General features: G+C 36.6%; 1 protein-coding gene across 3 annotated transcripts in view; it reads left to right on the top strand.

Annotated features, from left to right (window-relative positions):
• NLK (nemo like kinase) overlaps positions 1 to 27,468 on the top strand; it is a 233,664-nt gene that overhangs the window by 148,534 nt on the left and 57,662 nt on the right. For all 3 annotated transcript variants that reach the window (XR_005212568.1, XR_005212567.1, XM_037808135.1), the window contains exon 3: positions 4,712 to 4,767. Coding sequence is in view for 1 of the 3 variants with exons in the window: in XM_037808135.1 (XP_037664063.1) it covers positions 4,712 to 4,767 (56 nt within the window). In the remaining 2 variants the exon portion in view is untranslated. The remainder of the gene's footprint in view (positions 1 to 4,711; positions 4,768 to 27,468) is intronic.

Raw genomic sequence — 27,468 nt, 5'->3', positions numbered from 1 at the left:
TTTAAGCTGTTCCTTGATTGGGGTTCAATGTAATCCCAATCAAAATCCCTCCCAGTCATGTTTTGTGTTTTTGTGAGTGTAAAAATTGACAAAATTATTTTGAAATTTATATTGAAATGCAAAAGACCTGAGATAGCTAAGACAGTCTTGAAAAAGTTGAACAAAGTTGGAAATTCACACGCCAAGTATTGACATATGATGCTACAGTAATCAAGGCAGCAAAATAGATTCAATGGAACAGCCTAGAGAGCCTATAAACTGGCATATACATATGTGTTCACCTGATTTACAAGAGAGGCACCACTGCAATTCAGTGGAGAATGGATGGCCGTTCAATAAACAGTTTCATATCCATATGAAAAAAAACTGAATCTTAACCTCTACCTAGATGCCCACAGATTAATTCAAAATGAATCATAGGCCTAAATGTGAAAGGTAGAATGATAAAGCTGCTAGAATAAAACTAAGGAAAATAACTTCATGACTTTTAGATAAGCAAAGATTTCTTAACTGGACAAGTAAAGCATTAATCATTAAAAAATTGTTAAATTGGACACCATTAACATTAAGAACTTCTATCATCAAGAGATACCATTAAGAGAGTGAAAAGGCAGACCTCAGACATATATTCATAAAAAATTTGTTTCCAGAATATATTATGTGATAGAATAATTTTAAAATATGTATTTGATATTTCAGGAAGACAATTAGAAATCAGTGTTTTACTTGAAATTTTTAGACTGCGAATTCTGTATCTAAACCTTATACATCCTATAAAGAACTTCTACTAAATAAGACTACCTATCAGGAAAAGACTTAATCAAGAATTTCACAAAAGAGGTTAAACAAGTGGCTAATAAGCATATGAAAAAGTGCTAAAAATCATTAGTCATTATATTGTAAATTAAAACTACAATATACTACTATATGCCCACCAAAATGTCTGAAATTTAAAATACTGATAATACCAAGTGTAGGCAAGGATATGGAGCAGTTGAAACTTATCCATTGCTGGTTGGAGCATAACTGGCAGTGTCTACTACTGAAGCCAAATATATACCTATCTAATGACCCAGCAGTTCTACTCATTGGTATACGTTTAAGAGAAATGAATGCATATATCCACCGAAAGACATGTACAAGAATGTTTAAAGCAGTTTTGTTGTAATAGCTAAAATTGAGAACAACCCAAATGTCTGCCAACAGTACCCAGGATAGGTACATTGTGGTCTTATTCCATTCATATAATGGCATGCTACACATCAACGAAAAGGATGAACCGCTGGCCCACACAGCAACCTGGGTGAATCTCACAGGCATTATAGTAAATGAAAAAAGTCATACACAAAAGACTTCATGCCTTATGGTTCGATTTGTATGAAGTTCCAGGACAGGCAAAACTAATCTATGGTGACAGAAGTGAGAATAGAGGTAGCTCTGAGAAGACCTTCTGGGGTATAGTAAATGTTCCGTTTCTTGATCTGGGTTGTGGTTACACATGTGTGTGTGTTGTGTGTATGTAAAAATTAATCAAATGGTACACTTAGGATTTGTGTACTTTATGCTACAACTCTATAAAAATAATAGTAATAACATAATCTGTACCTTAAAGAACTTAGAATCTATTGAGGGTGAGAGAATGGTGGGGGCAGGGGTAGGTGCTAGCTCCTTTGCTAAAAGTGGAACTTAACTGGATTCCTTGTAAGTGCCTTATTCTTATCTTTGAATCTGGTCTTTAGGATTTGAACTCATTCATAGAACTAACATGTGAAGCTTTTTGTAGAAAAGCCGTAAAATGAACATTTGAATATCTTGTTATATTTATGATTGAGATTATTCACAGTAGTAAGCTGTTTTGTTGATAAAGACCTAACTGAAGCTAAACCATTTGTAATCTTGTAACTGTTTATAATGAATCTTTTAACATTACAAAGGTTAAAATTGTAAAAAACAAAACAAAACAAAACCAGCTTCAATAACGAGCTTTTGTCCAATTAAAAGATGTGAGAAATGTGCTGAGACACTGTTTGGTAATGACCATCATTTAAGGACATAGTTTTAGCCATATTTTAATTAGACAAGTCTGCTTACATTTTTTTGTATTTGGGATCCCTTGAAAAGTTGGTGATACTTGGGATACTTGGACTCTTTAGAAGTCTTTACAGTCATCCTTCTATATCATAAGGCTAATTTCACATACTTTTATTCCCCAAAATAATAATGGGGTTATAGAGAGACTTGTGCTATTAAGTGAAAAGTCAGGTATGAAGTCTGAAGTTTGAAATTCTGCTACTCTCACTCAGTTCCATCACTTCTAAGATTCCCAGATCGTTCCTACTGGTCCGAATACTGTTTTTGCCAGTTAGAAACACTGTAGAATGCCATCCTCTGATAAACATTTTGGAATGGATAAAGCAAGAGTATAAAATGACAGGTATTAGAAAAATTCCAGGCAAAGTTTTAAAATATTTTATCTTTGAAGCTAACAATCACAGCTAAATGCTGTAGTGCAGATGTCTAACCCTGTTTTATATGGCTTTTCTACAAAAAGCCTCATCAAATATGGAGTAAGAAAGCCTCATTCTTCTCTCTCAAGGTTTAAAATGTATGGTTGTCACTTTCCTCTAGATAACCTCTAATTATAGCCAATAGATTTGAAGTGTAAAAGAGCTTTGTCTAATGGACGCTGTCACTCACTGCATTCTGTTTCCCCCTGCAAGACAGGATGTATGTTGTTCAAATACAGAGTCGAGAGTCCAAAAGATGTCAAGTAAAACACTGATTTCTAGCTGCCTTCCTCAAGCATCAAATATTCATGTTAAAAATTGTTCTACATTATAATGAGAAATGAATGTATGTAAATCCATGACACTGGCTAATTACAGCTTTTTTAAAATGTAGAAATGAAATAATTTATCTTTCATATGATAAAAATTATTCTTTGAATAATCTGGAAAGTCTGTTATTTTCTGTTTATACCAAAATTCTAAGTATAAACATTTTAATTCAGAAAGAAAAGATAGATATTTCTTATAAAACGTCTTATCTATTTAAAAATCTTTATGTTTAACCAGTTTTAATGTGAGTGAAGCCTTTTTCATTACAGGAGGTTTTAGGTTGATTTAAAATTTAAAGTGAGAAATGCTTGACTGAAAAAAGAATAACCTTAGAGAGAGGTGGAGGAGAAATCTATAGTTAAAACTTATAAGACATGAATCAGTCACAATTTGTGGATCTTTAATTCCTTATTCAAACAAACTTTTTTTAAAAATTGGAAATTTGAGCACTGGATATTTGGTGACATTAAAGATTACATTAAATTTTTAGACTTGATAATTGTATATATATTTTAAGTTTTAATCTTTTAGAGATACTTATTGTAATATGTATGGATGAAATAATAAGTCTGATATTTGCTTTAAAATTATATAGGGAGAATGGATAGTATAGAAGAGACAAGAATGGCCATGTGTAGATAATTGCTAAAGCCAAGTATTGAGTGTGTGGGTATTGTTTAGACTATTCTGCTCACTCTTGTATGTTTGAAGTTCTCCATCATTAAAAAAAAAAAAAATCCTGAAAAAGGTGTGAGTGGCTAAAGATCAGAAAATTTGAACTTGTACCATACAGTTTATTTCCTATTATAGCTTCTCCCATCTCCTTTGAGCCTGGTATTTCTCATTAGCAATAGATTCAGATTCTTAGGTGTGACATAATAGATGGGACTTAAAAGAGTAGCTAGACACTTGGTAGGGGAGTAGGTCTATTATGTTTTAATGGCAGAAGTTGCGTTGATAGTATTCTGCTTTTTATAAAGGCCTTGAATTTCAGGTGCCTTAAAGTCTTTTTTTCCCATTCTTTTGACTTCTTTTTTTGTACTTGTAATAAAATCCAAAAAGCTTAACATGCTTTAAAGGGATTTTGTGTGATATATCCCCTGCCTTCCTCTTCTATTTTATCCCAGGCTATTTACTTCCCACCCACTATGTTCTATAGGCACTTGCTTTTCTGTTTCTAGAATCTACCTGGTTCTTTTCTTACCTCAGGGCCTTAACAGTGCTCGCTTCTTGCCTGACCAACTCCTACTTAGCCTTCAAGTCCTAAAGTAGTGTTACTTCAGAGAAGCTTTCTCTCCCCACCCCTCTTTACTTTTTCTTTTCATAATAACAGATACCATAATTATGTATTTGTGTAACTATTTGTTTATTTACTGCCTCTCCACCAGACATGAGAGCAGCGATGATATCTGTTTTTTTCATCGTTGTAACTGCAGAGCCTACCAAATCCCTGCCAGGTAGAAAGTACGTAGTAAACATTTGTTGAACAGAGGAATAAATAAATAGTAGGTATGGCTCCTCATTTTTTTTTGTTTTTTAATAGCAACACAGGTTGTTTAAAACAGAGCATTTCTTTCCAGCACATTTCTTTCCAGCATTTACCAGGACCTGTGCAGGGATCCTGGTATCATGTGGTATATGTAACCTAGTTGCCACTCTTATTTTGGGTTAGGTAGAATTTTAAATAGTAAGTTTACAAACCCATCTTCATGCTGAGAACTGTGAGTTTCTTGACTGATAAATGTAGTTAATCTCAGAAGGCAATTGTCACTAAGCCTGAAGTCATTAAAGAGTTAATAGTATTTACTTGCATTTATAATGTATTTTGTTTCCTTTTTAGTTCTCTAAATTTGACTTTTTTTTCCTTTTCTCAGGTACTCTCTGCCCTTGACATACTCCAACCTCCACACATTGACTATTTTGAAGAAATGTATCCTAACCAGGGAGTGTGAAAGAAGGGGACAATTGTTTAATTAATTTCTCTTCTAGCACCTTTTGGGGTTCATGCCTTGAAACGTATTAAATCCTAACCTTGCAGCAGTGGTTGAATAACTGAAGCCAGGTAATTTTGAAATCCCAAGTGTTCTGGCAGTGCTTGATACTATTGATATGTCCTGGGTAGTGATACCACAAACAGGACCTCTGAACAGATATCTTTTTTTAATCCCTGTGCAGGCTTTTGAGATAGGTTATTATCATCTGCATTTTGCAGATGAAAACCAATGAGGCAGCTATGTTGTAGTAGAATCCGATGAAGTGCTCATGCCACTATACAACTGCCTGTGAGTTAAGAGGATAATACTGCCCTTCCTTGGGGTAAGATGAAAATTAGTAAGCTAACCTCAGTTAAATGTCCCAAGTATTTCTTGGAATAATGGTGGTGGTGGTGGTGATGATAATAACCATCTCCTATATAGTTTCTATCATTTGTGAGGCGTGAGTCTAAGTTCTTCACGCATATGAGTTTGTTTAATCCCTACAACAACCCTCTGTGGAAGGTGTTGTGATTATTCCCATTTTACAGAAGAGGAAATTGAGACACCAAAGGTAAGAAACTTGCCCAGTGTCACAGAGCCAGTAAGTGTTGAGACTGAGGTTCAATTCCAGGCAGTCTGACTATATAATATTTCTTTCAACCACTACCCATGTGATTCTCAGTGTAGAGGCTTTAACATGCTCCTGTTACTCTGTTAATGTCTAAAAATAGTATGTTAGGCATTGTGTTTAGTAAAGAACTGTAAAATAATGCCTGATACTAGCTCCTGAGACTGTGCATGAAAAAAATTGGGACATAGGTTTGACCATCTGACGTTCTTAAGCAAAGTGTCACCATTTACCATTCTGCATTTAACTTGGTAAAGCTTTAAGTGAAAGACAGGAAATCCTAAGTCTTTGAATTTGGTGAGCTTATTATAGTACAATTTATTCACTCGAGGCTTTTTATTAACACTTTAGGCCTGTGACTCAGAATGGAAGCCCATATAATAGAGGGATGCTTTTACTGATTCAGTCGTGAGATAAATGAAAATCTCATTCCTACATGGTGATCGGTAATTCCATACTAGACAATCACCTCTGCTAATTCCCTTAGAAACTAGGAATTAGGAGTTTCCCAAAGGGAAAGAGAAAGAATAGGTTGTCCAGGGAATTGGAAGACCTTATAAGATAATGAATATGTCACTGACCAGCACTGCTGGAATGTTTTGATTTGATAACAATAGCTCTTGACTGCAATAATCCTTGGTGATAATTTAACCCAAAAATCTTTTATGGAATTAAACCCTTTGTGCAGTAGAAAGAGTTAACTCAGACTTGGGCTACTGAAACCTTGCACATTCCAAAGAAAGGACTGGTCCTTGGCCTGCTTCTGGCTGATAAGAGTGTCTTTGTATGAGACCTTGGGCCAGGCCAGAGAGTTTACGGTAACAGTATGATTTACAGTGAATGCCTGTCTTTGTTTGCGAGTGGCCAGGGGCCACACTATATGTCAGTTTGACCTCGAAGGTCTGGAGACTGAGTAGCTAAGGTTAGTCATTTGGGCACGCTCTATGCTTGTGTGACTGACCCCCAATAAAAACCCTGGATACCAAGTCTCAGATAAGTTTCTATGGTTGTCAACACTCGCACATGTCACATATCATTGCTAGAAGAATGAAGTGCCGTCCATGTGACTACAGTGGGAGAGGACAACTGGAAGTTCACACCTGGTTTCTCCTAGACTCCTTCCTGTGCTGTTTTCCTTTCCTGATTTTAACCTGTATCCTTTTGCTGAAATTAACTATAACTGTGAGTATATAGCCAGCCCTCCCAAGAACAGGTTTTCTGGCTCCTGTGAGTCCTAATGAATTTTTAAACCCGAGGGTGGTCTTTGGGACCCTTGACACACACCCTTTAAAAAAAAGTACAAAATTAACTTAAGGACAGGAGAATTGAGAAAGTTCTTTTCTTCTTAACTGTGGGTCAGTAGTGGCCACTAAGGAGAAGGCATCGATGATTCCATTTCACAGACTTCCCTCCCTAAAGAAGAGGAGGGAGCTGGTGGGAAGGGGGTGGCACTTGTCTTTTTCAGTGGAAGTACTTTCCTACACCTGGTCAGGAGCTACCCTCTTTATTCTTTTAGCTGGTTTGAAGGAATTCCACATATCAGATAGCATTCCTGTGAGTGAGTAGTAGTACTAGTAATTGCTGCCTCTTTGGAAATGAAATTGCTAACACTAAACTTTGAAATTGAAAGAAATCTCATTTATTAACTAAGAATTTTACTGTGTTAGAGGCTGTGCTGATAATCACCCTCAAGTTCAGTGATTAGCTAGAAGGACTCACACAACTCAGAAAACCTGTTATACATAGCAAACAAGTACAGATTGAAATCAGTAAAAGAAAAGGGTGCACCAGGTGGAGTCTAGGAAAAATGTGAGTTTCCCGTTGTCCTTTCCTAGTAGAGTTGCAGGGACAGCACTTAAGGGTGCCAACCAGGGACGCTCACTCAAGCCTTGGTGTTCACAATTTTTATTGGAGGTCAGTCACATAGGCGTGTGGAACCCTCTGGTACACCATTTACTTAATTGGCTCATATCATTTAATTTTTTAACTTCAGATTAAAAAATTGACACCTGTTGTTTTTTCAATGAGAAGTTGACTACAGATATAAGAAATGCTTTAATTGCATATATGCTCTGCCTTTGCTTATTCATAATAGTATCCTTAATAGGATGTTTTCTCTGTCCTGTGCCTTGAATACAGATAAATCTGTTGTAGCCTAGGCAAAATAAATTTTCCTCAGTTTCATTATTCTTCAGTTTCCCTCTCCGGCAAATGAAGCTTATTACCTAAAACACAAAAACATTTAAGGTTAATAGGATCTCAAGTTACTATTTGAATTCACCATAATTTGCTGTCTGTCTACTTTCAGCAGCTCCTCTGTACCTGGAAAACATGGCACATGCATTACACATGGTTTTAGAGAATGATTTTTTTTTTAATTGGAGGATTGTTGTGTCTTTGCTGATTTTAGACTGGATAATATTTTGAGTCTTAAATATATGATCATGGAATTGTGCTTTGAAGAAACCAGTTTTGAGGTCTTAGGGGCCTAGGGTGCTCTGTTGTTTTACGTTAAGTTTTTGAGTATATTACTGTGTATGTAATAGATGTTTTGTTTTGTTGATGAAGAGATCAGTTTGTTGTAAAGGAAAAGAAATAATCTTAAATGATTCTCCATTGTACATATAGTACCACATCATTACTTTTTTCTAAGTTTAGAAAATTGGGATCTTATATAGCATAATTAAGTTTTAGTAGGTGAATATTTTAAGTCAGAAGAATTCTTAAAAACTAGCTGAATAGTTAATATCCCTCTAGAAAATCTGTCTATGAGCAGTTTAATGTAATCAAATGTATAAGAAGAGTACCAGCATATAATATCATGCAATTAATTATGTTTTTTCTCAGAAGAAACTAAAACTGTAATATGATTATATCAGTGTCCACCAGAAATTTAGCTTGGGTTTTGAAAGACCATGCATCTTTAGATAATTCCTTCAAGCAACTGAAAAAATACAACGTCTTGATTATAGTTAATGTTTACAAATCTGCCTACAGGATACAGTAGATTTAGGGCAAGTCAGGGAGCAATAAATTCTACCATGGCCTCATATCGTCTATCTAGCTTTTGTGTTTTCATATTTTTTAATCTAATATATCAACCTAGAAAAGTATATTCTTTAATAATTTTAAAAAAGCTTTATGTACCTTTCTCAGCTGAAGGTTTAACATGTTAAAAGATTGCATTTTTCATGTTGCACTTTGAGTTTCTGTTTGGAAATCTGTAGGAAAACAGTTTGACACTTAATTACTTTGAGTCTACTGAATTTTAGTCCAAGAGAAACCAGTTCTAATTGTTTGATTGGAAAATAGTATTTATTATGTTCCAGTCAGGATTCTGGGACTCTGCACATTGCACAAGAACAGGCCACTCCCCAGAAAGCCCTGGATGCCTGTTAGAGTGGAAATAAATATTTTGCTTGCTTTGGGAAACATTTATTTTTAACTTGAAGCATAATTTTAGCATTTTATAAAAAAGAATTTTATAAAGTGCAAGTTTTCTGTGCTAGAAGCAATTACAAACCTAAACCCACTGGAAAAGAGAAGTCTAATGAGGTGACCATATGTGCCAGTTCACTGGGACAGAACTGGATTTTACCTCATGTCCTGATATAATTATTAAGTGCCTCCTTTCACTCTCAGAAGTGTCCCTGTTTGGATGACAGTTGGTTTGTGCAGGAAATGATTAAACAGGAATCTCTAGTCATAAAGGCAGTAGGGTAACCTACATGTTAGTTTTGCCAATTTGAGTCCTTGATAGGCAGTAATGTAGTTTCTGGCATCCCCAGAAGCAGTATTTTAATTGATAGTGTCTGTACACTATATTTTATACCAACATTTTATAATTTGAAGTAAGAATACACAATACATGATTGCCTGATGATATGAAACAGCTCAATAACCCTCTTTACCATAGAAGCCTAGGACAGAAATGCAGAGAAAAGCAATACCAAGGAATAGTTGGCATAACAGTCCAGAAGCAGCTAAATTCCTGACCTCAGCCACTTAATTGATATCTGGTCATTCATCCAAACATGTAGCTGAGCTATGTATTTGGCATTGTACTAATCTCTGTGGTAGCTAAAAAGATGAATTATTCATTTACTTATTACTTTTTTAAAAATTGAACATGCCAGGCGCTGTTCTAAATACTTACTCTTATCTCCATTTTAAGATGAGGAACCTGTAGTTCAGAGAGGTATATAACTTGTCCAGGGTCACTTAGTTAGAAATGGTAGCTAGGATTTGAACCAAGATTTTCTGGTCCAGTGGGCCAGGAGGGCTCTTAACCTACTGTGCCCCTCTGCCTCTTAATCCTTTCCCTCAAGGAGAATACAATGTGTTGGAGGGGTAAGATTTATAGAAATAACTATCATATAAGGTAGAATGTGCCCCCAAAATATAAAACAGGTGGCATGGGACTTTGAAAGAGGGAGTGATTGCTTCATGCAGAAAACATAATAAGGGAAGTGTGGAATTAAACATTCAGATGACCCTTGAAGGATCAGAAGGATTTAAACAGTGGCACTGAAGAGGACGGGCATTCCAGATGGAGGGAGTAAGTATCAGGAGCATCTTAAGGGAATGGCAAATCATCTAGTTAACTGGAGTCTAACGTGCATGTATAATGAGAAATTAAGCTTGTTGGGGCCAAGTCATGGAAGGCCTTGAGTGCTGAACTAAGGAAATAGGTCTTTATTCTGTAGATATTGGGGCCCCAGTGAAGTATTTTTATTGAAAGAAATGTCAGAATCAGAAGTGTATTTTAAAAATTAACAAGGTCCTAACTGGAAGCTGAGAGGCAGTGAAAAGTGCATAGACAGTTGTAAAAGGAGAACAGAAAATACTTGGCAATCAATCGGATCTGGGGAGAAAATGACAAAGACAATGAGGATCCCCCAAAAGTATTTGAGATAGAAGTTGTGGACAAAAAAAGGAACATTTAGGTGATCAGCAATATTTGGTGTTCCACACTTGTACAAATCTTAACTGTCTCATTCCCCACTGTATCAGTCCCAAGCTTTGATACAATTCCTGGCACATAATAGATTCTCAATAATTATTTATTGAATAAAAGGGTGAATGGGATAGGTAGATGAAACTACAAAGAACTGTGAATGAGAAGTGAGAAATCATTGTTGAATTTGGTAATTAGAAATAAATTGGTGATTTTGAAAGTTTATGAAAGTGTTGGTTTCTTCAGAAGTGAGTCTACAACAGGTTAAGAAGTTTTTCTTGAAGGCAGAGTCTTATTTATCTTTGCATTTCCAAATACTCATAACATTTGTCTTACAAATCATAGGTATTCAATAAATATGCGTTGAATGAATGAGTGTGAAAGTGGAAATAGCAAATGAAAACTGGTACTTCAAAAAGTTTGGTGTTGAAAGGAAAGAAGAAAGATTAGATAGAGATCATTTTTAAGAACAGTAGTCTTGTTTGTTTTTGCTTTGTTTTTAGGTTAGGAGACACTTGTAATGAGGATACCTACATTTAAATCACAGCTTTACTGTTTAAAAGCTATAAGACCATGACAAATCATTTAACTTGGGGTCTACATGTACAACTGGTACTAATAATACTGGTTTCATTTCATTTACAGGATTGTTGTGATTCTCTGAGATGATACTATAAAAACACTTTGTCAACCACAAACCACTATTTAAATATGTTGTACTTATGAGCTGATTTTAAGGCAGCCCCAGAAGTCAGTAGAAAGGGAAAGATTAAAAATACAACACAGAAGATAAACACATAACTTCTCTAATATATATGACAGAAGAAATAAATTGCTGGTTTCTTTGCTAGTGGAAATGGGAGGAGATGGTAGCAAGTAATCATTTTTGTGGATGGTGTGTTGAGTAGTCAGTAAAATGAATAAGAGTTGCCAAGCAATATTATATACCCAATTGACATTAAATAGCATGAATTTTTAGTAAACTTAATAAACATGGTTATATGACTTTTTTAGCCATGTGCTCAACAAACATGAGGTTTGATGTTGATGACTGGCCAGGTATTTACAGAAGCAGGACAAGGAAATGAAATCAGAGGGATTACCTGCAACATTACCAGAATGGCTGACCATGCTGAGAGAAAAGTAGTTGAAATCAGAAGAGGACTCTTTTTCTTGAGAAAAGGAAGAGGTGAGATCAAAAGACAGAAATGTTAGAATGAAAGCAACCATCAGGTTCAGCAGGAGTAGTAGTGTGGTTAGAATACGGAGATTCTGTTCCAGGAGGGAAAATTATCATTAGGGCAAGTTACAGTAGCTTCAAGGTCTAAAATAGAGCCAGGCTTTGGGGTGGATAAAGTGGGATAACAATGAAAGTCCTTCAAGTTAAGGTGGTTGAAAAACTGAGGGATGGGGAGTTTCTACCCTGCCAGCACATTAAAATCACCTGGGGAGCTTTTTTTTTAATATAGGTGCCCAACTCCTACATCCCAGAGATTCTGATTTAATTGGCTTGATTTGGATCCTAAGCATCAATCAGTATTTATAAAAAGCCCCCCCCCCCGGTTTTAACGTTGAATGTAAATGGATTAAACTCCCCAATTAAAAGATATAGATTCGCAGAATGGATCAAAAAAAATGAACCATCAATATGTTGCATACAAGGGACTCATCTTAGACACAGGGACACAAAGAAACTGAAAGTGAAAGGATGGAAAAAAATATTTCATGCAAGCTACAGCCAAAAGAAAGCAGGTGTAGCAATATTAATCTCAGATAAAATAGACTTCAAATGCAGGGATGTTTTGAGAGACAAAGAAGGCCACTACATACTAATAAAAGGGGCAATTCAGCAAGAAGAAATAACAATCGTAAATGTCTATGCACCCAATCAAGGTGCCACAAAATACATGAGAGAAACACTGGCAAAACTAAAGGAAGCAATTGATGTTTCCACAATAATTGTGGGAGACTTCAACACATCACTCTCTCCTATAGATAGATCAACCAGACAGAAGACCAATAAGGAAACTGAAAACCTGAACAATCTGATAAATGAATTAGATTTAACAGACATATACAGGACATTACATCCCAAATCACCAGGATACACATACTTTTCTAGTGCTCATGGAACTTTCTCCAGAATAGATCATATGCTGGGACATAAAACAAGCCTCAATAAATTTAAAAAGATTGAAATTATTCAAAGCACATTCTCTGACCACAATGGAATACAATTAGAAGTCAGTAACCATCAGAGACTTAGAAAATTCACAAATACCTGGAGGTTAAACAACACACTCCTAAACAATCAGTGGGTTAAAGAAGAAATAGCAAGAGAAATTGCTAAATATATAGAGACGAATGAAAATGAGAACACAACATACCAAAACCTATGGGATGCAGCAAAAGCAGTGCTAAGGGGGAAATTTATAGCACTAAACGCATATATTAAAAAGGAAGAAAGAGCCAAAATCAAAGAACTAATGGATCAACTGAAGAAGCTAGAAAATGAACAGCAAACCAATCCTAAACCAAGTAAAAGAAAAGAAATAACAAGGATTAAAGCAGAAATAAATGACATAGAGAACAAAAAAACAATAGAGAGGATAAATATCACCAAAAGTTGGTTCTTTCAGAAGATCAACAAGATTGACAAGCCCCTAGCTAGACTGACAAAATCAAAAAGAGAGAAGACCCATATAAACAAAATAATGAATGAAAAAGGTGACATAACTGCAGATCCTGAAGAAATTAACAAAATTATAAGAGGATACTATGAACAACTGTATGGCAACAAACTGGATAATGTAGAAGAAATGGACAATTTCCTGGAAACATATGAACAACCTAGACTGACCAGAGAAGAAATAGAAGACCTCAACCAACCCATCACAAGCAAAGAGATCCAATCAGTCATCAAAAATATTCCCACAAATAAATGCCCAGGGCCAGATGGCTTCACAGGGGAATTCTACCAAACTTTCCAGAAAGAACTGACACCAATCTTACTCAAACTCTTTCAAAACATTGAAGAAAATGGAACACTACCTAACTCATTTTATGAAGCTAACATCAATCTAATACCAAAACCAGGCAAAGATGCTACAAAAAAGGAAAACTACCGGCCAGTCTCCCTAATGAATATAGATGCAAAAATCCTCAACAAAATACTTGCAAATCGAATCCAAAGACACATTAAAAACATCATACACCATGACCAAGTGGGGTTCATTCCAGGCATGCAAGGATGGTTCAACATAAGAAAAACAATCAATGTATTACAACACATTAAAAACTCGAAAGGGAAAAATCAATTGATCATCTCAATAGATGCTGACAAAGCATTTGACAAAATCCAACATCCGTTTTTGATAAAAACACTTCAAAAGGTAGGAATTGAAGGAAACTTCCTCAACATGATAAAGAGCATATATGAAAAACCCACAGCCATCATAGTACTCAATGGTGAGAGACTGAAAGCCTTCCCTCTAAGATCAGGAACAAGACAAGGATGCCCACTGTCACCACTGTTATTCAACATTGTGCTGGAAGTGCTAGCCAGGGCAATCCGGCAAGACAAAGAAATAAAAGGCATCCAAATTGGAAAAGAAGAAGTAAAACTGTCATTGTTTGCAGATGATATGATCTTATATCTAGAAAACCCTGAGAAATCGACGATACAGCTACTAGAGCTAATAAACAAATTTAGCAAAGTAGCGGGATACAAGATTAATGCACATAAGTCAGTAATGTTTCTATATGCTAGAAATGAACAAACTGAAGAGACACTCAAGAAAAAGATACCATTTTCAATAGCAACTAAAAAAATCAAGTACCTAGGAATAAACTTAACCAAAGATGTAAAAGACCTATACAAAGAAAACTACATAACTCTACTAAAAGAAATAGAAGGGGACCTTAAAAGATGGAAAAATATTCCATGTTCATGGATAGGAAGGCTAAATGTCATTAAGATGTCAATTCTACCCAAACTCATCTACAGATTCAATGCAATCCCAATCAAAATTCCAACAACCTACTTTGCAGACTTGGAAAAGCTAGTTATCAAATTTATTTGGAAAGGGAAGATGCCTCGAATTGCTAAAGACACTCTAAAAAAGAAAAACGAAGTGGGAGGACTTACACTCCCTGACTTTGAAGCTTATTATAAAGCCACAGTTGCCAAAACAGCATGGTACTGGCACAAAGATAGACATACAGATCAATGGAATCGAATTGAGAATTCAGAGATAGACCCTCAGATCTATGGCCGACTGATCTTTGATAAGGCCCCCAAAGTCACTGAACTGAGCCATAATGGTCTTTTCAACAAATGGGGCTGGGAGAGTTGGATATCCATATCCAAAAGAATGAAAGAGGACCCCTACCTCACCCCCTACACAAAAATTAACTCAAAATGGACCAAAGATCTCAATATAAAAGAAAGTACCATAAAACTCCTAGAAGATAATGTAGGAAAACATCTTCAAGACCTTGTATTAGGCGGCCACTTCCTAGACTTTACACCCAAAGCACAAGCAACAAAAGAGAAAATAGATAAATGGGAACTCCTCAAGCTTAGAAGTTTCTGCACCTCAAAGGAATTTCTCAAAAAGGTAAAGAGGCAGCCAACTCAATGGGAAAAAATTTTTGGAAACCATGTATCTGACAAAAGACTGATATCTTGCATATACAAAGAAATCCTACAACTCAATGACAATAGTACAGACAGCCCAATTATAAAATGGGCAAAAGATATGAAAAGACAGTTCTCTGAAGAGGAAATACAAATGGCCAAGAAACACATGAAAAAATGTTCAGCTTCACTAGCTATTAGAGAGATGCAAATTAAGACCACAATGAGATACCATCTAACACCGGTTAGAATGGCTGCCATTAAACAAACAGGAAACTACAAATGCTGGAGGGGATGTGGAGAAATTGGAACTCTTATTCATTGTTGGTGGGACTGTATAATGGTTCAGCCACTCTGGAAGTCAGTCTGGCAGTTCCTTAGAAAACTAGATATAGAGCTACCATTCGATCCAGCGATTGCACTTCTCGGTATATACCCGGAAGATCAGAAAGCAGTGACACGAACAGATATCTGCACGCCAATGTTCATAGCAGCATTATTCACAATTGCCAAGAGATGGAAACAACCCAAATGTCCTTCAACAGATGAGTGGATAAATAAAATGTGGTATATACACACGATGGAATACTACGCGGCAGTAAGAAGGAACGATCTGGTGAAACATATGACAACATGGATGAACCTTGAAGACATAATGCTGAGCGAAATAAGCCAGGCACAAAAAGAGAAATATTATATGCTACCACTAATGTGAACTTTGAAAAATGTAAAACAAATGGTTTCTAATGTAGAATGTAGGGGAACTAGCAGTAGAGAGCAATTAAGGAAGGGGGAACAATAATCCAAGAAGAACAGATAAGCTATTTAACGTTCTGGGGATGCCCAGAAATGACTATGGTCTGTTAATTTCTGATGGATGTAGTAGGAACAAGTTCACTGAAATGTTGCTATATTATGTAACTTTCTTGGGGTAAAGTAGGAACATGTTGGAAGTTAAGCAGTTATCTTAGGTTAGTTGTCTTTTTCTTACTCCCTTGTTATGGTCTCTTTGAAATGTTCTTTTATTGTATGTTTGTTTTCTTTTTAACTTTTTTTTTCATACAGTTGATTTAAAAAAGAAGGGAAAGTTAAAAAAAAAAAAAAAAAGAAGACAAACAAGGAAAAAAAAAAAAAGATGTAGTGCCCCCTTGAGGAGCCTGTGGAGAATGCAGGGGTATTCGCCTACCCCACCTCCATGGTTGCTAACATGACCACAGACATAGGGGACTGGTGGTTTGATGGGTTGAGCCCTCTACCATAAGTTTTACCCTTGGGAAGACGGTTGCTGCAAAGGAGAGGCTAGGCCGCCCTGTATTTGTGCCTAAGAGTCTCCTCCTGAATGCCTCTTTGTTGCCCAGATGTGGCCCTCTCTCTCTGGCTAAGCCAACTTGAAAGGTGAAATCACTGCCCTCCCCCCTACGTGGGATCAGACACCCAGGGAAGTGAATCTCCCTGGCAACGTGGAATATGACTCCCGGGGAGGAATGTAGACCCGGCATCGTGGGATGGAGAACATCTTCTTGACCAAAAGGGGGATGTGAAAGGAAATGAAATAAGCTTCAGTGGCAGAGAGACTCCAAAACGAGCCGAGAGATCACTCTGGTGGGCACTCTTACGCACACTTTAGACAACCTTTTTTAGGTTCTAAAGAATTGGGGTAGCTGGTGGTGGATACCTGAAACTATTAAACTACAACCCAGAACCCATGAATCTCAAAGACAGTTGTATAAAATGTAGCTTATGAGGGGTGACAGTGGGATTGGGAATGCCATAAGGACCAAACTCCACTTTGTCTAGTTTATGGATGGATGTGTAGAAAAGTAGGGGAAGCAAACAAACAGACAAAGGTACCCAGTGTTCTTTTTTACTTCAATTGCTCTTTTTCACTCTAATTATTATTCTTGTTATTTTTGTGTGTGTGCTAATGAAGGTGTCAGGGATTGATTTAGGTGATGAATGTACAACTATGTAATGGTACTGTAAACAATCGAAAGTACAATTTGTTTTGTATGACTGCGTGGTATGTGAATATATCTCAATAAAATGATGATTAAAAAAAAAAAGACAGTTCTCTGAAGAGGAAATACAAATGGCCAAGAAACACATGAAAAAATGTTCAGCTTCACTAGCTATTAGAGAGATGCAAATTAAGACCACAATGAGATACCATCTAACACCGGTTAGAATGGCTGCCATTAAACAAACAGGAAACTACAAATGCTGGAGGGGATGTGGAGAAATTGGAACTCTTATTCACTGTTGGTGGGACTGTATAATGGTTCAGCCACTCTGGAAGTCAGTCTGGCAGTTCCTTAGAAAACTAGATATAGAGCTACCATTCGATCCAGCGATTGCGCTTCTCGGTATATACCCGGAAGATCAGAAAGCAGTGACACGAACAGATATCTGCACGCCAATGTTCATAGCAGCATTATTCACAATTGCCAAGAGATGGAAACAACCCAAATGTCCTTCAACAGATGAGTGGATAAATAAAATGTGGTATATACACACGATGGAATACTACGCGGCAGTAAGAAGGAACGATCTGGTGAAACATGACAACATGGATGAACCTTGAAGACATAATGCTGAGCGAAATACGCCAGGCACAAAAAGAGAAATATTATATGCTACCACTAATGTGAACTTTGAAAAATGTAAAACAAATGGTTTATAATGTAGAATGTAGGGGAACTAGCAGTAGAGAGCAATTAAGGAAGGGGGAACAATAATCCAAGAAGAACAGATAAGCTATCTAACGTTCTGGGGATGCCCAGAAATGACTATGGTCTGTTAATTTCTGATGGATATAGTAGGAACAAGTTCACAGAAATGTTGCTATATTAGGTAACTTTCTTGGGGTAAAGTAGGAACATGTTGGAAGTTAAGCAGTTATCTTAGGTTAGTTGTCTTTTTCTTACCCCTTTGTTATGGTCTCTTTGAAATGTTCTTTTATTGTATGTTTGTTTTCTTTTTAACTTTTTTTTTTCATACAGTTGATTTAAAAAAGAAGGGAAAGTTAAAAAAAAAAAAAAAAGAAAAAGAAAAACAAGGAAAAAAAAAAAAAGATGTAGTGCCCCCTTGAGGAGCCTGTGGAGAATGCAGGGGTATTCACCTACCCCACCTCCATGGTTGCTAACATGACCACAGACATAGGGGACTGGTGGTTTGATGGGTTGAGCCCTCTACCATAAGTTTTACCCTTGGGAAGATGATTGCTGCAAAGGAGAGGCTAGGCCTCCCTATATTTGTGCCTAAGAGTCTCCTCCTGAATGCCTCTTTGTTGCTCAGATGTGGCCCTCTCTCTCTGGCTAAGCCAACTTGAAAGGTGAAATCACTGCCCTCCCCCCTACGTGGGATCAGACACCCAGGGGAGTGAATCTCCCTGGGAACGTGGAATATGACTCCCGGGGAGGAATGTAGACCCGGCATCGTGGGACGGAGAACATCTTCTTGACCAAAAGGGGGATGTGAAAGGAAATGAAATAAGCTTCAGTGGCAGAGAGATTCCAAAACGAGCCGAGAGATCACTCTGGTGGGCACTCTTAGCACACTTTAGACAACCCTTTTTAGGTTCTAAAGAATTGGGGTAGCTGGTGGTGGATACCTGAAACTATTAAACTACAACCCAGAACCCATGAATCTCGAAGACAGTTGTATAAAAATGTAGCTTATGAGGGGTGACAATGGGATTGGGAAAGCCATAAGGACCAAACTCCACTTTGTCTAGTTTATGGATGGATGTGTAGAAAAGTAGGGGAAGGAAACAAACAGACAAAGGTACCCAGTGTTCTTTTTTACTTCAATTGCTCTTTTTCACTCTAATTATTATTCTTGTTATTTTTGTGTGTGTGCTAATGAAGGTGTCAGGGATTGATTTAGGTGATGAATGTACAACTATGTAATGGTACTGTAAACAATCGAAAGTACGATTTGTTTTGTATGACTGCGTGGTATGTGAATATATCTCAATAAAATGATGATTTAAAAAAAAAAAAAAAAAAAAAAGCTCCCCCAAGTGATCTTAATGTGGCCCTTAGCATTGGGAACTAGTGGGCTAAAGCATTGGAATGATTATCAGCATAAATGATGAGTTCCCAGTGACCATGAGGGACTTTTTTGTGGTTTTTTTTTGTCTGAATATTGTGTTTATTCTGTTTTAGACTATCATTTTATTAACTCTAAATTATACAAAAAGTGTTTCATCTTCACAGTTTCTACATTGAGAATGGCAGTGATCTTTGAACACGGACACATTTTTAATGTAATCCATGTACAGTATTTCACTTTTCAGACTGTCTAGCTTTGGATTCTAAACCAGTTTCACCATAGGCCTTCCAAATGCTTGATGTTCTTTTTTTTTCTCTTTGTAAATTCAGTTTTATTGAGATATATTTACATACCATACACTCATCCACGGTGCACAACCAGCGTTCACAGTACCGTCATGTAGTTGTGCATTCATCACCCCAATCAATTTTTGAACATTTTCCTTACTCCAAAAAGAACGAAAATAAGAATAAAAGTGAAAAAGAACACCCAAAGCATTCCATCTCCCCATCCAACCTCATTTTTCGTTTGGTTTTTGTCCCCAGTTTTCTACTCATTTGTCCATACACTGGATAAAGGGAGTGTGAGCCACAAGGTTTTCACAATTACACAGTCACACCATGTGAGCTACATAGTTACATAATCGTCTTTAAGAATCAAGGCTACTGGGTTCAGCAGTTTCAGGTATTTCCTTCTTGCTATTCCAATACACTAAAAACTAAAAAGGGATCCCTATGTAGTGCATAAGAATGCCCTCCAGAGTGACCTTTTTGACTCCATTTGAAATTTCTCAACCACTGAAACTTTGCTTCATTTCACTTTCCCCTTTTGGTCAAGAAGATTTTCTCAATCCCACGATGCTGGGTCCAGGCTCATCCCCAGGAGTCATGTCCCACGTTGCCAGGGAGAATTACACCCCTGGGAGTCCTGTCCCATGTAAGGGGGAGAGCAGTGAGTTCACCTGCCGTGTGGGCTTAGAGAGGCCACATCTGAGCAGCAAACAGGTTCCCCTAGGGGAGACTCTTATGCACTTACAGGTAGACTTAGCCTCCCTTTTGCAGTAACAGGCTTTATAAGGGCAAGCCCCAAGATAGAGGGCTCGGCTTACTAAATTGTTAGTCCTCAGTGTTTGTGAGAATATCAGTAATAACCCAGGTGGAGAAGTCCAGTGTTTCCACATTTTTCCCCAGTTCTCAGGGAAACCCTGCAGATATATTTTTATTCTCTGCACAAATTACTTTGAGATGTATCAGTATTTCACACTAACCTGTACAAACCTACTAGATCTCACTTCTTATTCAAAGTTCCTTGTAATTATGGTGTTTGAATAAACTGACCATACAAGTTAAATTATTTAGTGTGCTACAGAAAATATAGATCCTGCACTAAATAAACACTCTTCCCTTGGTCTCACACAAAAGTTGAAGTTTTAAAACACAGTCAATATCATCCTTTACCCTTTGGCCTGATTTGCCTTAGTCCTAACCAGATCCACTTCATTCATGTCTCTCATTGAAGTCTGAAGCTTTTTTCAGCTCTTTCAACAGTTGCTGTATGGGGTACTACTGACATTCATAGCTGCCGAGCTCTGGCTCTGAGTTTCAGGTGTCACACAGATACCCAAAGTTCCAGATACCGGCCAGGTTATACACAGAGAGCTCAGTATCTCAGAATTTGGGGATAACCATTACATCTCAGGAATAGATATGGCTGTTGTAAGAGCTTACAATCTAGGAACCTTTACAGTAAACCTTCCCCTGATTAGGTGTGCTCTAAGATTCAATTCTCAGAGTTTACACATTGTAGTTAGTCCATATTAGTAAGGCAGTCCTCAAGATCCATTCACCTAGTTCCCTGTCACAGCTTCCTTCCTTCTTGCAGCTGCTCAATATTCTATTGTATGCATACATCACAGTTCACCATTCCATTCATATCCTTAGGCCACCCATCTAAGGGACTTTAAATATGCAAATATATACCAGCTGTTTGTGTCATCCAGGATTGTTGTAAAGTCTGCTAGAAAAGACAAGGAAGAGAATGTGAAATTAGTATCTAATACCTATTTTTTTAAAGGAAAGGTTGTTGAGCTATAGTAGTGGTACCAGCCATATCCTGGAAGGGGTAGGGAGAGAAGGAAGCATACGCCTCTTCCACTTGCTAGCTGCTTAAATAGAGACTATGTTTCCCAGAAATCTTAGTTCATGTTCTTCATGTAGGCCATCATAAATGCTTTTTGATGACTAAATTTATTGATTTACAAATGTTTAAAAACTTCAAGACCTAATATGTCTTCTGCCTAATGTTTTTTTTAATTGGCATATAGAATTTTCTAGGTCAAAAATTCCAACATTTTTCTCATTCTGACACATGATCAACAGTGGAAAGTGTAGGACTCAAGGGAGGTATAAGTTTAAGGCTTTAAGTGTCTTTGGAGCCTTGAGGTAATCACCCAGTTTCTCTGCTTCATTCATTCTTTCAAAAATGAATTTTTTACCTTATAGTGGAATCAGTCATGCATTTAGCTGAAGTATATGCAGCAATATATGCATGATCAGAAAAAGAGAGTTTAAACAGTTTAGATACAACTCCATTCATTTAGCTTATATTCCAGAGTGAGCCGGAGATAGGAGACAAGAATCTGCCATTCCCTCTGGTGGTTTCAGCTCCCATAGATTTCCCATAGTGAGAGAATTTCCTTAAACTGAGTGTATGCTGGCACTGAGAGAGAGTTTTTATATAGCATGTCCCATTAACAAAGCGAACTGTTTTACGTGGGGTTCAACCAAAGAAAACAGCAATCTGTTCCAATACCAGAGAATGTGATACTGTTGAATTTAATGAGAGTTTGATATATTGGTCTCCAGCTTGACATTTTGCCAGGTGATTTTTTGTGATATTCAATGTTCATTTTATGCCTAGCTTTAGAACGTTACCTTCTTGGAAGATGTACCAGTAAGAAGTAAAGAGTATAACAGCCATTGCCATTACCCTTAAGGGGTTCATGGTTTAATAGGAATGAAAGACAATTTTCAAATAATTACAGTAACAGACTAATCAGTTTTATAATAGACATTAACCACATTTTCTTATGTATGAAAAACCTCCCTGTCCTTTTCTCCCCACCAAAAGAAGAACTTGGAAGACTTATCCGAAACTTAAATAGTTTCACTTGTCTTTCCTGTATCAGTCATACAGGAGAGATAATGTATGATAGTAGGATGAGTATATGTTCATTATTTCCATTTGTAATATCTTTTCATAAAGTTTTAGGCCGTATCTGATTTCTTTTCATGTGTCCATGCCACCTTTTTTGCATAACTGTTCTAATTAAATGGCAACATGAAACAATTTTAATAGGTAGTGTGTCCAAGTGCATAGTAGAATCTTTATTACATAATTGTTAAGAAAAAAAAGATTCGGTGAACAAATGAATAATGTTTTATCTGGTCAGCGTCAGATCCCCTTTAATGGACCATTTTACTTCATCTCTTCTCAACTGTCATGCAGTCAGTAACAGACTTCTCTGATGTACTTTTCCTCTGTTCTTCCTCTAGTTTTTGTTTTCTGAATATTCTCTGCCCTTAGAACATCTGTTCCTTCTAATAAGTTTATCTTTTAAAATCTCCAGCCAAAAACAGACTACACTGTATAGCAGTGTGATGAATAACACTGGGTAGGTAGGAAGCACCTGTAGTTTGGCATGTTGAGAGGCTTGCTCTTCCTTCAGAATGCTGTTGTGGCTGTTTAAACCCTGATAGCAATCTGATATTGAGATTATAATGACATCATTTGTAGAAAGTTTTACAATAGACCAGAGAGGAATAAATTGCTCTCAATTCTGTTGGGCAGAAGGACATTTTGAAACCAGATTGCCTTGTCGAAAAAGTAAGGTTTTCACACCAGTTAAGGAAGATTGGGGGGTGTCTAATTTAAGGACTCCTTATCTTTTGGAGAAAGTGTTAAAATTTCTTGCGTTGGCATTAAGGAGTGTGATACAGTTTATATAATTTGTGTATCCTTACCCTCTGAATGGATTAAGAAGTGATTGAAGAATCTGCTCCCTTACTTCATGAATCAAAAAAAAATTGGAGAAGTAAAATGTTCTTAATCTAGCTAGAGACTCTTCTCTTTCAAATATCTTTTTTTATATTCAGAAAAGTAGTTACTATTCAGTCATTTCATTCAGCTTCTATTCTTTGGCTCCTAAACTCTGAGTTCATGTATATATGTGTTTGCTTTGGAGGGTTAGGATGGTGAAAGATTAGTAATAGCCAGGCTCTCCCATCTACATTTCACAGACACAGAGCTTGCCTCTACCTTCTCCAGGGCACTTTGGGAAGAACAGAGCTGAAGCTTCAAATAACATAATTTTCTCTAGATACCTTTCCTGTTTTATTACATGCATGTTTATAGGCTTAGTGACAAGGATTCGGCCAACAGAAACTTCTGGGCTATGTCAGTATATAGAATGGCAGTTTTACAGCTTTTTTTCCTTTTTTCCATGGTGGCATAATTGATTTTTTTTTTTTTTTTTTTTTTTAGCCAGTTTTAAATTGCAATTGGAGGTGGTTTTAATATTTGACAAGCCATACACAAATTAGTTACTTTTAAAAGAAAAGGAATTTGCCTTTGCTTGGGAAAAGACTGTTGTATTCAAACATTTTGACAACGTGACCTTTTTATTCTATTGATTTCTATAGAGACATGCAGCCATGCTTCAGAAAAGGTCAGTGATTCTAACTGAAGCACAATACTGATTTTTTTCTAGTTGCATAAGTGCCCATGTTTTTTGTTACAAAGAAGATGATGAGATTAGGGCTGACCATTTGTTACAAGAGAAAGCAATTCTCTCTGCAATACACTCCTATTTTTCTTTCACATGGAAAGCATTGTTTGAAATCAGTGATATCCATAAGCCGGATTTTCATTATTCATGCTTTTTAATGCTCTAATTTTTATTTCAGATCAGGCAGTTACATATTTGAGATCTAGGTTTAAGTTTCCTTCCTTTATGGATTTGATTTTGGAAGGAAAAAATTATGAGAAAAGAGGTATGTTAAGTATATTAAGTCTTACATATTTATGGTTGTGGAATTTTCTTCTTTTAATCAGTAATAGCAGAATTTCAGAATTAGTGCTTAAGGTGGACTTAAACATGTTTTGAATGGCATTTTGGACTTTTCATATAAGAGAATCCATGCCTTGAGGTATCAGTGTATTTCAGTTTATTAGACTACAGATTCACTCTGTCGCTATGGAAAAGTGACCTAACTCTCATGTTACAACATGTATCACACAAAGATAAAGACAAGAAAGAAAGAAAGAAAGAGAGACAGAGAGAGAGAGAGAAAGAAAGAAAAGGGAGAGAAAGAGAGAAAGAGAAAGAACTAGGGTCTACTTGTTGGTTTCTATTCAATATGAAATTTAAACAAAAGAATAATCAAGTTTCCATTATCTGAAATCGATGTACACTGTTTAGGGAGTTAAAATTGGGTTTTCAAAGCTTTTTGTCCATGTCCATTCTGTAGGAAATAATTTGATACAACACATTCTCCAGTTTCTTCCCCAATCCAGCTAAACTAGTTAAACCTTTATTTTGCTATCTGAAAGCTTTTAACACACCATTAATAGTTTTCTGTACATTATCAGTAGCTCATTGCATATAGAATACTGAATGTGTTCTTAGACTGCAGCTGAGTTGAGCAGACAGGCCAGCCTGCTGTAGTTCTGAGCTATAGATGGTGAGAGTTTTTGAACTTGATTGATAATTAAAAAAAAAAAAAAAAAATCATGTTACAAATTTTCACACATACACACAACACGGCTGTCCAGAATGGTTGAATCTCCATTACTAGTGCTTATTCAGCACTGCTATATTATAACATAGTTTCACAGCACCTTGTTAACAGTAAGCATTTATTTCTAATAGTTTATAACTATTATAACCCCCCACCCCTGTTTTTCTTATTGATGCTCTAAATGTTATGTAATGGATCGGTTTTATTCTTTCTCTTTTGTCTGAGAGGTGGGAAAAGTTTGAATTATAGACTGGATTAGCAGTCTTGAACATGGGAGCAGGGAAAATTGACCTTCATATTATATCCCCAGAGAATTTTATATCAGGAAACTCTCAAGCAAGTGCCTCCCTTTCTTCTACCTACAAAGCTTTGGTGGCTCTCCCATACATGTTCTGGGTATTGGAGCCTCAGTAACATCATTCTCTAAAGTCAGTCCCCTTCTCCATTCCTTTTGTCTGCCACACTCTCATCACCCCTTAGATCTGCTTGCCTGACAGGAACAGTCTTGAGCTTAGTGACTTTTTATCACCAGTATGAATCAGGAACAAGATCCTCAGCCTTTGTTTGTTCTGAAATCTTTATGATTGGTTTGGTGCCAACCTAGCCAACACTCTGTAGTGGTAAAGATCATGGAGTCTGGAACCAGACTGCCTAAATTTGAACCCCAGCTTTGCCTCTTGCTACCGTTGTGATCTTGGGCAAGTTACTTAACCTTTTTCTACTTCAATTTCCTGGTTAATGAAATGGGAATAATAATGGTACCCACCTCGTAGAGATACTATATGGATACACACTCACATACAAACATACTTAGAACAGTGCCTGGCACTTGGTAAGTGCTATAAAAGTAGTAAAGGAATACCTTATAGAGGAGATAGAACTTAAATGAAGTTTAAAGGAAGTAGAAACTCCTATGAACTTTCTGGTGCCAAGTTTTATAATGGTCTATCAGAACCAAACCTAACTTGTTTATAAAGAAGATTTTTTTAAATAAGATATGAACTAGTGATGAGGAATGGTTTGTTAACTTCTATACCTCATATTCTCTTACCTTTTTTCCTCCTCTTCTTCCCATATATATTTAGGGTACAACTCACTAGCATCTACAAGTCTTCTATACAGACTACATCCACATTTTTTCTTTTCTGTTGCTATTTCCATTGCCTTTAACAAATGTTTCTTATTAGTTAGAAAGATAAGAAATAATTTCCTCCTCCCTTCTTCAACCTGATATCCCAAGAACTACCCTCCTTCCTATACTCTCCTTACTATGCCTGTCGCAGTAGTCATTTGACCTTTTTTCTTTCTTTAAAAGCCCTTCCTGGTCTCATAATGATTACCTACACTTTGGTGTACAGCAAATCCTGAGGTGGTTTTAAAGAACCATATAAAGTTCCAATACACTGTTGGATTTTTTCCCTGTTCTTTGAAGAGTCACTAGAGTTGGGGCAACTTATTCGTGCCAGCTCTTTGAAACACCTCAATTCCAGGTGAAGGAAAAAAATATCTAAAGCTTGAATCTAGTCTTTTCACCTCTCCATTAAAAAATAAATATATCTCTAACACTTCCCAGCTGGTAGGAATGAAATGTTCTCAGGCTTCCTAACTGTTAGAGAGTAATATTGAGAAACAACAAAGCACACCTAATTTGAGCTTTTGAAAAGCCTCATAACCCCATTATCCTTCTGCCAAACTGCTTAAGCTTCTAGTTAACCTTCTGATTATTAGCCTCTTGACATACTTAATTCAGGTATGAGAGTTTAGGGAAACTCATATTTGATCTTTTTGTCATATCCCACTGTTGCGACTTTATATTTTTTAAGGTTGCGTGTGTTACGTGGAGACCTAGAGTTTCAGAAGCCAGTAAATGTATCAGACTTGCCTTAATTAGAGGATATGGAAAGGCAGTGGGGCTTTTAGCCACTTCATAGACCAGCTGAGTCTCCTGCTACCAACTCAATTTATTTGAGAGCAGTACCTCAGGGAACTTAATAGACTTACAGCATACTGGCACAAATCTGTATTTTAGCCAGAGTACAATTTATTTATGTACTACTTATATATCAGTTTTCTGTCTGCATACTATATTCATATCATTATAAATATTTAATCAAGAGCACTACATTGTCCAATTGGAGATGAGTTTAATAGTTGTGTGTTTAACTGACAGTCTTTTCATAGTGTTAATACATCACTTAAAGGTGGCAAGAGAATTAGATGGTAGAAATAGGAGCAGGTCAAAATGGCATTTTTCCAAAGGAAATTTGATTTGCATGAGCCAAGCAAAGTAATTTTGTTTGTGGTGTTTTAGATATGTGCAGGTTTCTGGAATATTAATCAGTTTTGGGATACCGGTGTAATAGCTAATTTTTGTCACTGTGAGCTCAAAACCGAAAAACCCTTCAGGCTACTAGAAGCCCTTTACCAAAACCTGGAGTTCCCTGTATGGAATTTCCCAGAGGTCTCACAGAGATTAGCACTTTTAATTGCTCCCTTGAGAATCCATTCTTCCAAAACCAACCCCAGGTCTCCTTAAAAATAATTGGCCCTGTAGTAAACTTTTCCTGATTTAAGAAAAAA

Source organism: Choloepus didactylus, chromosome 18 (genome assembly GCF_015220235.1).
Source record: "Choloepus didactylus isolate mChoDid1 chromosome 18, mChoDid1.pri, whole genome shotgun sequence".
NCBI classification, from domain to species: Eukaryota; Metazoa; Chordata; class Mammalia; order Pilosa; family Megalonychidae; genus Choloepus; species Choloepus didactylus.
The sequence above is the reverse complement of the archived record's forward strand: the minus strand, read 5'-3'. Positions and strand labels throughout refer to the sequence as shown.